At 43.8% G+C, this 13,447-nt stretch overlaps 2 protein-coding genes across 3 annotated transcripts; both read right to left on the bottom strand.

Annotated features, from left to right (window-relative positions):
• Positions 1–1,562: 1,562 nt before the first annotated feature.
• LOC145218613 (serine protease 48-like) lies at positions 1,563–4,469 on the bottom strand. 2 transcript variants are annotated; one of them, XM_080086018.1, is made up of 7 exons: positions 4,318–4,469; positions 3,838–3,939; positions 3,261–3,415; positions 2,660–2,832; positions 2,217–2,361; positions 1,771–1,800; positions 1,563–1,694 (listed from the first exon to the last, which is right to left on the bottom strand). In XM_080086018.1, the coding sequence occupies exons 1-7, from the start codon at positions 4,428–4,430 to the stop codon at positions 1,627–1,629; spliced, it is 786 nt and encodes a 261-aa protein (XP_079942144.1). In that variant the 5' UTR covers positions 4,431–4,469; the 3' UTR covers positions 1,563–1,626. The 2 variants fall into 2 exon arrangements, with proteins under 2 accessions (XP_079942144.1, XP_079942143.1); XM_080086017.1 differs by having other exon boundaries at positions 1,762–1,800.
• Positions 4,470–4,834: 365 nt separating this feature from the next.
• LOC145219839 (membrane frizzled-related protein-like) lies at positions 4,835–6,750 on the bottom strand. The gene is made up of 6 exons (XM_080087147.1): positions 6,690–6,750; positions 6,182–6,291; positions 5,600–5,701; positions 5,284–5,416; positions 5,044–5,154; positions 4,835–4,908 (listed from the first exon to the last, which is right to left on the bottom strand). The coding sequence occupies exons 1-6, from the start codon at positions 6,748–6,750 to the stop codon at positions 4,835–4,837; spliced, it is 591 nt and encodes a 196-aa protein (XP_079943273.1).
• Positions 6,751–13,447: the final 6,697 nt, after the last annotated feature.

Raw genomic sequence — 13,447 nt, forward strand, 5'->3', positions numbered from 1 at the left:
ACTCAACTCAATTCTAATGTTGTAACAATGTGTTTCATGGATAGTAGTAGTGGTGGAATTTAACTTGCGGCTATTAATCCATTTATTGTTTGTTGTATTTTATGTTCTCGGTTGGTGGACCATGCATAAATGCTTCACAGTGCAGTTTTGCAAGTCGGGCCAGACTTTTTGGACCAGTAGAGCAACTAACACAGGAACTCACACTTCAAAAGGTTTGCTAAATGCCGATAAATGGCGTAAAGAGTGCAGTTATTTAAATTAAAAGTGAGACTGGGATAGAACTAGGGACTAAATGTAACATAAAGAACTGGATTTTTAAGTTGGTTTTATTGTTATTATTATTATTACTTTTATAAAACCTCAGACCGACCCTAATAGCCCCCAACTGTCAGCATTTTTTACACAAACTTCATCTAACATGCTACTACCCTCGGTCACACCATAAACTTCTCTGCTGCCCAGGTGTTAGCTAGAGAAACCGATTTTCACAAGCGAGGTTTCCTGGAGTCGTGGAACATACATTCTCACACCAACACGATGAACGTTAAAACGGACGTTCTAATGCCGATAACTTATCGGTCACTTTTGCACCATTGAGCCAGGTGTTATCACACGACCATTGGTGCGCACTGCGTTATTTCTATCGCCTTTTTTATGTGTGTTTCGCCGCCCTTTTCGCTTTATAATAACTTGTGTTTGCATTGTATGTCATTACCCTGATGAAGGTGTTTCGTATGGGACATCGAAACGTTGGCATATTACAATAAAAAACTGCCGGAAGAGCTAAAAATTCTGTTAATTCATCTTTTCCGTTGCGTTTCCTAACAAAAATTAGCTGACCAGTGATGAGTTCTTTTGTTGGTATCTCCACTTTGGGGTCGGGTTCGGACAGCCCCAAAACGTCCTGTTTAGGCCATTGTCCATTTCATATGTCTTCTTTATTATTGGACTCTCAATTAAACTTTCGTGCCAAACCGGCTGGAAAACGATTAGAGTTCTGGCCGGGCAGACCTATGGTTACAACTCTGTTACAATGAGTTCGCCGTTTGCTCCATTCCGTATCTATTAATTTGAATTTTAGACTTTTATTAACCAATATGCGCCCTATTGACATAAATCAACAAATTACACTTTTGCCTCATCAATATACAGTCCCTGGTATAGCGAAGATTTAAGAGTCACGGCTAAATGCAAAACATGGGATCAATATCTCAAGGCAAAACTTCCAGTTGCTTGGTTAACGAAAAAAACTCCCCGAAAATCTTTATCGTTCGTAAAAACACACGATAAATTTACACATGTTATAAAGTCAGCATGTTACGAGTCCCATAAACAAGTTTCGAGAAAACCTTTATTGCTTTTACACATTATACAGCGGAAAATACCGTAGTTACCCCAAATAATGGTGTAACGGATTTAAATAATTTTAATCTAACGAATTTGTAAAATCGGCATTGCCAATTATTTATTGTTAATCGTAATGACAAATTTTAAAAACGATGTAAAACAAGTCACGACATTGATCATGAATTTAGTAAATTAATTTTGGAAATCATTGCGTATATTTGTTGGATTTGCTTCACGTTTAAACACAACAAGAGCGGCATAATATAGTTAAATGTTTAGTTATATTGTCAATCGCTGTATCAAGTGATATACCACCAATGACATTAGCAGGGCATTCGACTGTAGATCTAAACAAAAATGTTGGAGATAAGAATTCTTTCATAGGTTGTTTTGCAACTAAGTTTGTTTACTCACGGTGCTCACCGGATGTGCTGGATGTAGAATTCAATGTTTCTAAAAAACAATAGTAACTGTGAACGTTTAATCTATGGCAGCAAGTGAGCCAACCTAATAAGTAATTGGGTAATATTGGTAATCCGTAATGATTAAATATAGTTTAATTTGGGGATATTAAGTCGAAAAACACTGTAACATATAGACTTACAACGAACAAAGTTGAAAACGCAAGGTTGCGCAAAGAACACCTGCAATTGTCTTAAGAAAATTGTATAAAAATACTGACAGTTAGGCTATGGCAAAGTTTTATAATAAAATTAAAACTAGCCTAAAAACATGGTCCACAATCTTAAAACCTAGGGCCTGGCCCTACTAGATTCTATAACTGTGCTCTTTGCGCCACTTGTCGGTATAAATTATACTATGTGTGATGATAGTCTCAGGTTAGTAGCTCTACCCATTAAGTCACTCACTGTTAATCCACTGAAATTCGGCGGCCACGTCTGCGAAAAATCCGGGATAACTCCCACAAGGTGGTAATATGAATGACGAACATCCCACAACCAACCATTGATCATTTTTCACATTCAGGCACACTAAAGGACCGCCCGAGTCACCCTGTTTAAAAGTAAATTTTTATCTATCTAAAGTTGGGTGATGCACAAAAAAAATAGTCAGTTAAAAACGTATATATACACACTGTTTGGAGTAAACGGCTGATAAGCTATGTCTCATAAAATCTGTTCCGTGCACAGCTGAGCATTAATCACAGAACAAATAGATTGATTTGAACATATTTGTTAGGGCTGATTGTTCTACCCTGTTACAACAAACAGGACTTAGGTGCACCAGCCCAGCATGCGGCAAGTATATTTTCCCCTTTAAATACAGTATTTAAAAAACATGGTTTATGTACTTGACAAATGTCTCTGTTGTTAGCTGGTATATCCCCCGCACACAGAATACTTGCTGGTAGAGCGTCCGGTGCGCCTTGTATTTGTACATAAAGAGATTCGCAAAACGCCCTTGAGTTAAGAGTTAATCTGACTTGTCTCAGTGCAGTTGATGTCGGTTTACCCGCTCCGTAATCTGTATAAAAATCTTGGAATTTATTTTTTTGTCTTCAAAACAATAATTGATTTTTGTTTACGACGCAGGTTAGACAAGTGATTGTGTCAATAGATGAGGGTAGATTTTGTTTCCTATTGAGTTGTTTAGATCAGGTCATAAAGTATTGTTTGCACTTTATAAAAATAATTCGATTGTCGCAAATTTATTGAAAATGTGAAGGAAAGGGTATTGTTTTACTCTCAAAAGCATTACTTCAATTTTAAAGAGTCTTCAATTTTTGGAGACATTTTCAGAAACTAGTAGCTCCTAAGTATAACAACGCCTAAAATGACCTATGCTAATGAAATACAGAATCTGGTTTTTGTGCATTAGCATTAACGAATACATTAGCTAGGAGTTAAGCTATAGCCCATGGGCTACTAAATTTAAAATGTTAAACAAATTACCAGTTCGACCCCATCCCGTCGCAACACATATAGAACCATTAGGTGGAAGTTCACTGGGTGATTGTGGAATGCACACAGGTCTCACATATTCGTTGAAAGTAATCTTTGTTGTCAGATGTAAAAGTGCTACGTCGTGTCCAAGCAAGGCACTGTCTCTGTACAATGTATTTGGTTTAGTTTTTGGTTAGTGCAACAGCCTTGCTCTGCCTTCAAGGTTAGCGGTTTTAATCCCGTCTCAAACACCTCTGTTTTTCAGAGCAAAAACCTTAAGCGGCATGGTTTTAGCCTAGTGAATTTTGATGCATTGCATTTAGTTGTAGTCACTAACGTAGTGAAAATTAAAAAAAAACTAATAAAAATAACTAAACGTCGCGCAACGACGCAGGCAGCTTAAGGGGGGATATAACGTTTTTAGCTAATAGAGCATTAACAAAATAACAAACAATTATTTTGGTCAAAGCTGGTTTTCCTTTGATGTTACCCGCCTAATATCTGCAAAACTTATTGTGGCCATAAACATATCAGTAGAATATTTTTGACAGCATGTTGTGACGAAAGACAGTGAAGAATTTCTTACGCATATTCCGGATGTATTATTATCTCCTCCACTGCAAATTGCTGTGTAGATGATTCTGACTGTAGCACCGTATTCTTGCCAACATAAACGAGAAATAGGAACCTATTATTTAACACACGTTAATAAACGCTTCACAAACACCAATTTGGTATCAAAAAATCGTTATAAAGCCCATACATAGACAACGTTAACAGAACGACGGCATACCTAAATCTTTTTTCTGTTAACAGTTCATTTTTAAACATTCTTTTCTGCTTGCACCTATTTAAATACACATTAAACCTCGGGTAATTCAGGCCCGTTAAGACAAACACTTTAACTCATATGGACAAGTTAAAGCTTTTACCATATTACAAACAGTTTGTACCTCAAGTTTTGTCCAAATTAGGCGTAGATCTACATTTACCGAAGCCGGTTTTGCTTTTACTGTCTCTACTGTATAAGTAACAAAGAAAAGTCACAAAAAATGTTGTGAAACACCTTGATTTCGATTCCACACAATGTGCCGCGGTTAAAATCCACCTATCGGAAATAATACTTCCACCACAGAATACGTTGAAGGTTCCCGGTGAGTATGGAATCGATACGAGCATGGCTTGCCACGGCCACGAACCTTTGCGTACTTCTCCTCCGCCAATAATACGTGGAGTCTAAAAGCACATAAACGGTAACTCCAACTATTTATCCAGCAGTGATACAGACAAAGCTTTACTGGAAACAACAGAAAAAAACCTGCAGCTAACAGACAAAAATAGAGCGATTAGTTGGTCGTCGAGGTAAAGTTGAGGCGGAAATCAAAGCACTAACAATAGTCATATTCGTTCAAAATATTTCGTCATACCAAACTTTCGATACATTTTGATCATCAATCATTAGTTCTTTTATTCCATGCGCTGCATGTATTTTACATAAAGCAAGTTGACTGACAGATATTACGAGGTAGTTTTTGTTTTGTTTTTTTGCAATATGCGTCAATAATTGGTACTTTTTCGATGCTTCAAAAAATACTTACTGATTTAAATGAGGGTGCAAAGGCTGCTTTTCCACATTGTTGAAAATCTGTTGAATCTCCTTAACAAACAAAGCAGATAACTTTTTTTGTTGTTTTAATCACTACGTTTCTATAAAGCATTGTTAATACAGGAAGCGTATGCTAAAAATATTTATTAGACGTTTTGGTTTAGAAAAAAAAAACGTTTGACATACCACACTCCATTTCATCGCTATTGTCACTGCAGTTTCTTAATCCGTCACATTTTGATGTTAAGGGAACGCAATTTCCGTTCCAGCATTTAAACTGGTCTGACTGACAAGCCTCTGTGTGAGACAAAGGAAACGCTTTGTTGTGCGTATCGACAAATTGAGTAGATTGCTAAATTTGCTAGTGAAGAATTAATAATAAAACCGAAATACCCAAAAGACGGCTACACTTTTGGCCACACCCACCTTCAATGCTCCAACTTATGTTAAAACTTTGGCTGTAACTCCATTTTCCAAGATAATAATGAAGTAATATTTGATTTGAATTTGATAAAAAATCCCTGTAACTTTGATCACCACATAGTCGACCGTCAAGAAACTACAAACGACAAAAGTACATGTACAACATAACAAAAGTAAAATATTTTTTTATGTTTTTTTTTTCACGGGGTTCGAACCCAGGACACTCCCGGGGACGAATCCGATCAAGGTTTATTCGTGCAACTTTCTATTCAAATAAATAATCTTGTCGGTTGTATTTTTTCAATAGATTTGTACTAACCCTGCGACTTGCGTTTGTTGGTCCGTCATATATTTCCAAGTACTCCCTCCTGCAGTCCTCTTCCCATACTATGGCAAAGCTGTCAAACCTTACCACGATTTGCTGTAGAACAATGTATTTTTTCAACGGGTTTGTGATTTGTTTAATTAAAGTGTGCGTTCTTGCTTGGATTTCATATAAATTTTTCAGTTTACGAAAATATCATATAAAAGCAAATTTTTAAAGTGTTAGTACTGTTAGGTGTACTTAATCTGTCATTATGGCTGAATGTTTTTTATTTTCGGGATAAATTTTGCATCAAAGCTCTATGTACTATGCAAGAGATCTACTTCAAGGCAATCGATAAAGGAAGGGTAAGCCCAACCTTTTAAGCGACGTTTTACCTAATCTCAATTGTAAACAGTAAGAATAGTGCTTTATTGTGCATAAAAAAACTGAAACAAGCAATCTATCAGTTTAATTTAGTATTTGAATATAAGAACGCAAAATTAAAAATCACCTCGCGGGGCTACCTTAGTAGGCGTGCCAGGGGTTGCTAAACGTTGCGAAAGAGTGTCAATTTGTTTTTCTATTATCCCTCACCTGCCCAGTGGCAACTTGTATCATCCATGTACAACATATATCTTCCTCGAGCAGATTGGTGTAGTCAGGAGATACTATTGTACCTGATGATACATTGAGTGCGACTCCGCCTGAACATGCCAACGTCTGGTTTGCTGTAAAATAGAAATTAAAACGCGGGGAACGAGGTGACATTTAGTGGTTTTAAAGGATCTTTCCCTCGAATATTAGATATCCTTTATCGCAGGAATCGGCAGCCTTTTTTGTACTATGGACAATTTCTGAAAATAATTTTTTTATCGCGAACCGGCCGTCAAAAAACTACAAATATTTAGCTATGAAAAACGACTAAATTAATTTATCGTCCCAGGAAAACATGGACAAAATGTTTCAAAGCATTTAACCTGAAAAATTATACGGCCCGGTAACAAACTCCTGGCGGGCCTCACTCATTTTATGTGTAATTTTCTTGTATTCTAAGCAAGGTAAGTTTCATTTTCACACAACGTACGTAAAACGTGCAATTTACCCGCTATTACTCCTTTAACATTCATGTAAACCAAAGCGGCAATTATCCAGACAAACTTCATCTCGGACAGTTAAACAGTGTGCCGTTGTAGAAACATACACAATAATGTGTGGTACTAAAAACTCAAAACCCTATTATGTTTGTGGCTCAGGAAACGCATGCTGTAACTATTTCCAAGTAATCGATATAACATCTACTGTGGTAAACATTCATTGGCTTGTCTTATTCTTGTTTTTTTTTGCAATTTGTATTGTCACTTGATATTTTTTACCCATTCATTGCGGCAATAATATGCTCATTTGATACTTTCCAACGCTATTTGTAATTCACTTCTAAGTTTACCGATCCCAGAAATTAAAAAGGTCTCACATTTACAATGGTTTATAGGATTCAAACCAGTGATCCACTAATAACTATACAACAGTATAGTACAATAGTAGGCCTAAACAAAAAAACTAAATAATCGTTATCATTTAAATGTCTACTTGAACGTTATTTTCTTCTCTTGCGTTTTCATCATCAAAATCAAGATCATTGAAGAAATGTACCATGTTCAATTATAAGGTTTTTTGACCCCAAACAACACCACAAACAAAAATTCGGCATATCAATTTAAGAACATTTCGCTTAAGAATTCAAGTTAAATATATCGACAACCAATAGCGATTTCGCGACAAAGTCCAGGTTGTCTTCCACGCAAAAATGTTTTGGTCTGACAAGAGCACTCATTCACGCCTCCTTGGCCCTCCACTTTTGTTCTACTTTTGGTGCGCCACCTGTTCGCGCAACGCGTACAACGTTTCATTGCGTCGAAAAATGACCGGAAACGAAACATGCAGCGATGTGGCATTTAGTGGTAGTATAAAGACGACAAGATGTCGCAATTGCGCGGGCGCGCAGTCTTGTATGCCCAACGCAAAACCGTCGCCACAACTAGACATCGTCCCCACACGACCGTCTAGCGGGCATTGGTCGTTTGCGGCGTCATCGGTCAAGACGACCTAGCACCGAAGCGCAAGTCGCGACCAAGGACGCACAACAAACGGGAGAGCTCCTCGACGTCCGGCCTTGGGTTGAGAGCTGAACATCGGTGGAAGCATCGGCTGGACGTCGAAGACCACCTGCTAGCGCGACACTTTGTGTTTGTGGGCTCACCACAAACACTCAAAAATGCGATTTGGCCTGGCAAAGGCATCGACTTACAGCAACCTCGCGCTCACCTTTCCCCAGAAGAGGAGTGGGAGGAGCAAGACGAGCGACGTAACAGGTCGAATCGAGCGACTTTGTCCTGTCCAGCAGTCTTGTGATGCGCGAACTGCTTATCGATTGTGGGTTTCCATTTGGCAGGTTCCCACATCGAGACAAGCACCAGACCCACCCTTTACCACAACTCTATGCCGCTCACGTGACTGTCAACTATTGGACCACGTCAAACGTTGTGACCACGTGATTGCATTGCAAAGTACCCACACACACGAAACCCACAAACGGAAGTTGGGTGCATCTATTGAAATAGCCCAAATTTTAGGGCTCGAGTGAAGCTAGTTCTGGGTGTTTCGACACACGGAACGTCGGCTCGTCCCCAGCTCCGTCACAGCTGACGTCAGAGCTCGGGAATCGGCTTCACCGCCGGTTTCCCGAGCAACGGCGGCATTCTGTTTCGGCGGTAGCAACGGGGACAAGTCGAGTTGGCTTCTGTTTGCAGCGTCGGCCTCTCGGCTTGCTCGAGAGGACCGGTGCTGGGCTTTGTGCTCGGCACCGCTCCTCTCTCGTCGCAAGTCGAGGTGTTGGCGTTGCCCGTGCCCAGTTGGGCGTGGAGAAAAGAAGGAATACATATATATGTAATATATGCGAGCGCTTTTTTGCCCACTTGCTGCTGCTGCGCTTTATCGACGTCGATCTGTAAAAAATATTTGAAAGATTTTTCGCCGCAGCCAGCAGCAGCAAATGATAAATGAAAGAAAGAGAGATAAGTGAAAAAGAGAGCTCAAGGCTCTTTTTTTCCAAACCGAGCCCGCTCAAAGCCAGCCAATACGGGAGCGAAAGCATCCCGCAAGGCGGCAGCTTCTCAAACAAGAGAGGGGGGCAACGTTGGAGCAAATAGCCCCAGCATTGCACCCTCCCTCGTCCAAGAGGAGCGGAGCTGGTCCTTAGCTTATCAGGAGGCGATGGTACTTGCGCATCGAAAGCTCTACGTCACCGCTAAGCAAAGTGCAAAGCACCCGATCAGCAGTTACGCGTCGAGCCTGTCTGAAGCAGCAAGACTTCACCTCCTAAACTAACAGAAAACGCAAAATTGCCCCTTTTCAATCCCTTCACCCAACTTCCGTTTGTGGTTTTTCAGAACCTACTGCAATTGGTCGTACATAAAACGTTTTATTAAGTAAATAAAAGGAAACGAGACATGCAGCGACGTGGCATTTAGTGGTAGTGTAACGACGACAAGATGTCGCAATTGCGCGGGCGCGCAGTCTTGTATGCCCAACGCAAAACCGTCGCCACAACTAGACATCGTCCCCACACGACCGTCTAGCGGGCATTGGTCGTTTGCGGCGTCATCGGTCAAGACGACCTAGCACCGAAGCGCAAGTCGCGACCAAGGACGCACAACAAACGGGAGAGCTCCTCGACGTCCGGCCTTGGGTTGAGAGCTGAACATCGGTGGAAGCATCGGCTGGACGTCGAAGACCACCTGCTAGCGCGACACTTTGTGTTTGTGGGCTTACCACAAACACTCAAAAATGCGATTTGGCCTGGCAAAGGCATCGACTTACAGCAACCTCGCGCTCACCTTTCCCCAGAAGAGGAGTGGGAGGAGCAAGACGAGCGACGTAACAGGTCGAATCGAGCGACTTTGTCCTGTCCAGCAGTCTTGTGATGCGCGAACTGCTTATCGATTGTGGGTTTCCATTTGGCAGGTTCCCACATCGAGACAAGCACCAGACCCACCCTTTACCACAACTCTATGCCGCTCACGTGACTGTCAACTATTGGACCACGTCAAACGTTGTGACCACGTGATTGCATTGCAAAGTACCCACACACACGAAACCCACAAACGGAAGTTGGGTGCATCTATTGAAATAGCCCAAATTTTAGGGCTCGAGTGAAGCTAGTTCTGGGTGTTTCGACACACGGAACGTCGGCTCGTCCCCAGCTCCGTCACAGCTGACGTCAGAGCTCGGGAATCGGCTTCACCGCCGGTTTCCCGAGCAACGGCGGCATTCTGTTTCGGCGGTAGCAACGGGGACAAGTCGAGTTGGCTTCTGTTTGCAGCGTCGGCCTCTCGGCTTGCTCGAGAGGACCGGTGCTGGGCTTTGTGCTCGGCACCGCTCCTCTCTCGTCGCAAGTCGAGGTGTTGGCGTTGCCCGTGCCCAGTTGGGCGTGGAGAAAAGAAGGAATACATATATATGTAATATATGCGAGCGCTTTTTTGCCCACTTGCTGCTGCTGCGCTTTATCGACGTCGATCTGTAAAAAATATTTGAAAGATTTTTTGCCGCAGCCAGCAGCAGCAAATGATAAATGAAAGAAAGAGAGATAAGTGAAAAAGAGAGCTCAAGGCTCTTTTTTTCCAAACCGAGCCCGCTCAAAGCCAGCCAATACGGGAGCGAAAGCATCCCGCAAGGCGGCAGCTTCTCAAACAAGAGAGGGGGGCAACGTTGGAGCAAATAGCCCCAGCATTGCACCCTCCCTCGTCCAAGAGGAGCGGAGCTGGTCCTTAGCTTATCAGGAGGCGATGGTACTTGCGCATCGAAAGCTCTACGTCACCGCTAAGCAAAGTGCAAAGCACCCGATCAGCAGTTACGCGTCGAGCCTGTCTGAAGCAGCAAGACTTCACCTCCTAAACTAACAGAAAACGCAAAATTGCCCCTTTTCAATCCCTTCACCCAACTTCCGTTTGTGGTTTTTCAGAACCTACTGCAATTGGTCGTACATAAAACGTTTTATTAAGTAAATAAAAGGAAACGAGACATGCAGCGACGTGGCATTTAGTGGTAGTGTAACGACGACAAGATGTCGCAATTGCGCGGGCGCGCAGTCTTGTATGCCCAACGCAAAACCGTCGCCACAACTAGACATCGTCCCCACACGACCGTCTAGCGGGCATTGGTCGTTTGCGGCGTCATCGGTCAAGACGACCTAGCACCGAAGCGCAAGTCGCGACCAAGGACGCACAACAAACGGGAGAGCTCCTCGACGTCCGGCCTTGGGTTGAGAGCTGAACATCGGTGGAAGCATCGGCTGGACGTCGAAGACCACCTGCTAGCGCGACACTTTGTGTTTGTGGGCTTACCACAAACACTCAAAAATGCGATTTGGCCTGGCAAAGGCATCGACTTACAGCAACCTCGCGCTCACCTTTCCCCAGAAGAGGAGTGGGAGGAGCAAGACGAGCGACGTAACAGGTCGAATCGAGCGACTTTGTCCTGTCCAGCAGTCTTGTGATGCGCGAACTGCTTATCGATTGTGGGTTTCCATTTGGCAGGTTCCCACATCGAGACAAGCACCAGACCCACCCTTTACCACAACTCTATGCCGCTCACGTGACTGTCAACTATTGGACCACGTCAAACGTTGTGACCACGTGATTGCATTGCAAAGTACCCACACACACGAAACCCACAAACGGAAGTTGGGTGCATCTATTGAAATAGCCCAAATTTTAGGGCTCGAGTGAAGCTAGTTCTGGGTGTTTCGACACACGGAACGTCGGCTCGTCCCCAGCTCCGTCACAGCTGACGTCAGAGCTCGGGAATCGGCTTCACCGCCGGTTTCCCGAGCAACGGCGGCATTCTGTTTCGGCGGTAGCAACGGGGACAAGTCGAGTTGGCTTCTGTTTGCAGCGTCGGCCTCTCGGCTTGCTCGAGAGGACCGGTGCTGGGCTTTGTGCTCGGCACCGCTCCTCTCTCGTCGCAAGTCGAGGTGTTGGCGTTGCCCGTGCCCAGTTGGGCGTGGAGAAAAGAAGGAATACATATATATGTAATATATGCGAGCGCTTTTTTGCCCACTTGCTGCTGCTGCGCTTTATCGACGTCGATCTGTAAAAAATATTTGAAAGATTTTTCGCCGCAGCCAGCAGCAGCAAATGATAAATGAAAGAAAGAGAGATAAGTGAAAAAGAGAGCTCAAGGCTCTTTTTTTCCAAACCGAGCCCGCTCAAAGCCAGCCAATACGGGAGCGAAAGCATCCCGCAAGGCGGCAGCTTCTCAAACAAGAGAGGGGGGCAACGTTGGAGCAAATAGCCCCAGCATTGCACCCTCCCTCGTCCAAGAGGAGCGGAGCTGGTCCTTAGCTTATCAGGAGGCGATGGTACTTGCGCATCGAAAGCTCTACGTCACCGCTAAGCAAAGTGCAAAGCACCCGATCAGCAGTTACGCGTCGAGCCTGTCTGAAGCAGCAAGACTTCACCTCCTAAACTAACAGAAAACGCAAAATTGCCCCTTTTCAATCCCTTCACCCAACTTCCGTTTGTGGTTTTTCAGAACCTACTGCAATTGGTCGTACATAAAACGTTTTATTAAGTAAATAAAAGGAAACGAGACATGCAGCGACGTGGCATTTAGTGGTAGTGTAACGACGACAAGATGTCGCAATTGCGCGGGCGCGCAGTCTTGTATGCCCAACGCAAAACCGTCGCCACAACTAGACATCGTCCCCACACGACCGTCTAGCGGGCATTGGTCGTTTGCGGCGTCATCGGTCAAGACGACCTAGCACCGAAGCGCAAGTCGCGACCAAGGACGCACAACAAACGGGAGAGCTCCTCGACGTCCGGCCTTGGGTTGAGAGCTGAACATCGGTGGAAGCATCGGCTGGACGTCGAAGACCACCTGCTAGCGCGACACTTTGTGTTTGTGGGCTTACCACAAACACTCAAAAATGCGATTTGGCCTGGCAAAGGCATCGACTTACAGCAACCTCGCGCTCACCTTTCCCCAGAAGAGGAGTGGGAGGAGCAAGACGAGCGACGTAACAGGTCGAATCGAGCGACTTTGTCCTGTCCAGCAGTCTTGTGATGCGCGAACTGCTTATCGATTGTGGGTTTCCATTTGGCAGGTTCCCACATCGAGACAAGCACCAGACCCACCCTTTACCACAACACTATGCCGCTCACGTGACTGTCAACTATTGGACCACGTCAAACGTTGTGACCACGTGATTGCATTGCAAAGTACCCACACACACGAAACCCACAAACGGAAGTTGGGTGCATCTATTGAAATAGCCCAAATTTTAGGGCTCGAGTGAAGCTAGTTCTGGGTGTTTCGACACACGGAACGTCGGCTCGTCCCCAGCTCCGTCACAGCTGACGTCAGAGCTCGGGAATCGGCTTCACCGCCGGTTTCCCGAGCAACGGCGGCATTCTGTTTCGGCGGTAGCAACGGGGACAAGTCGAGTTGGCTTCTGTTTGCAGCGTCGGCCTCCCGGCTTGCTCGAGAGGACCGGTGCTGGGCTTTGTGCTCGGCACCGCTCCTCTCTCGTCGCAAGTCGAGGTGTTGGCGTTGCCCGTGCCCAGTTGGGCGTGGAGAAAAGAAGGAATACATATATATGTAATATATGCGAGCGCTTTTTTGCCCACTTGCTGCTGCTGCGCTTTATCGACGTCGATCTGTAAAAAATATTTGAAAGATTTTTCGCCGCAGCCAGCAGCAGCAAATGATAAATGAAAGAAAGAGAGATAAGTGAAAAAGAGAGAGCTCAAGGCTCTTTTTTTCCAAACCGAGCCCGCTCAAAGCCAGCCAATACGGGAGCGA

Source organism: Phallusia mammillata, chromosome 3, assembly GCF_965637545.1.
Source record: "Phallusia mammillata chromosome 3, kaPhaMamm4.hap1.1, whole genome shotgun sequence".
Taxonomy (NCBI): Eukaryota; Metazoa; Chordata; class Ascidiacea; order Phlebobranchia; family Ascidiidae; genus Phallusia; species Phallusia mammillata.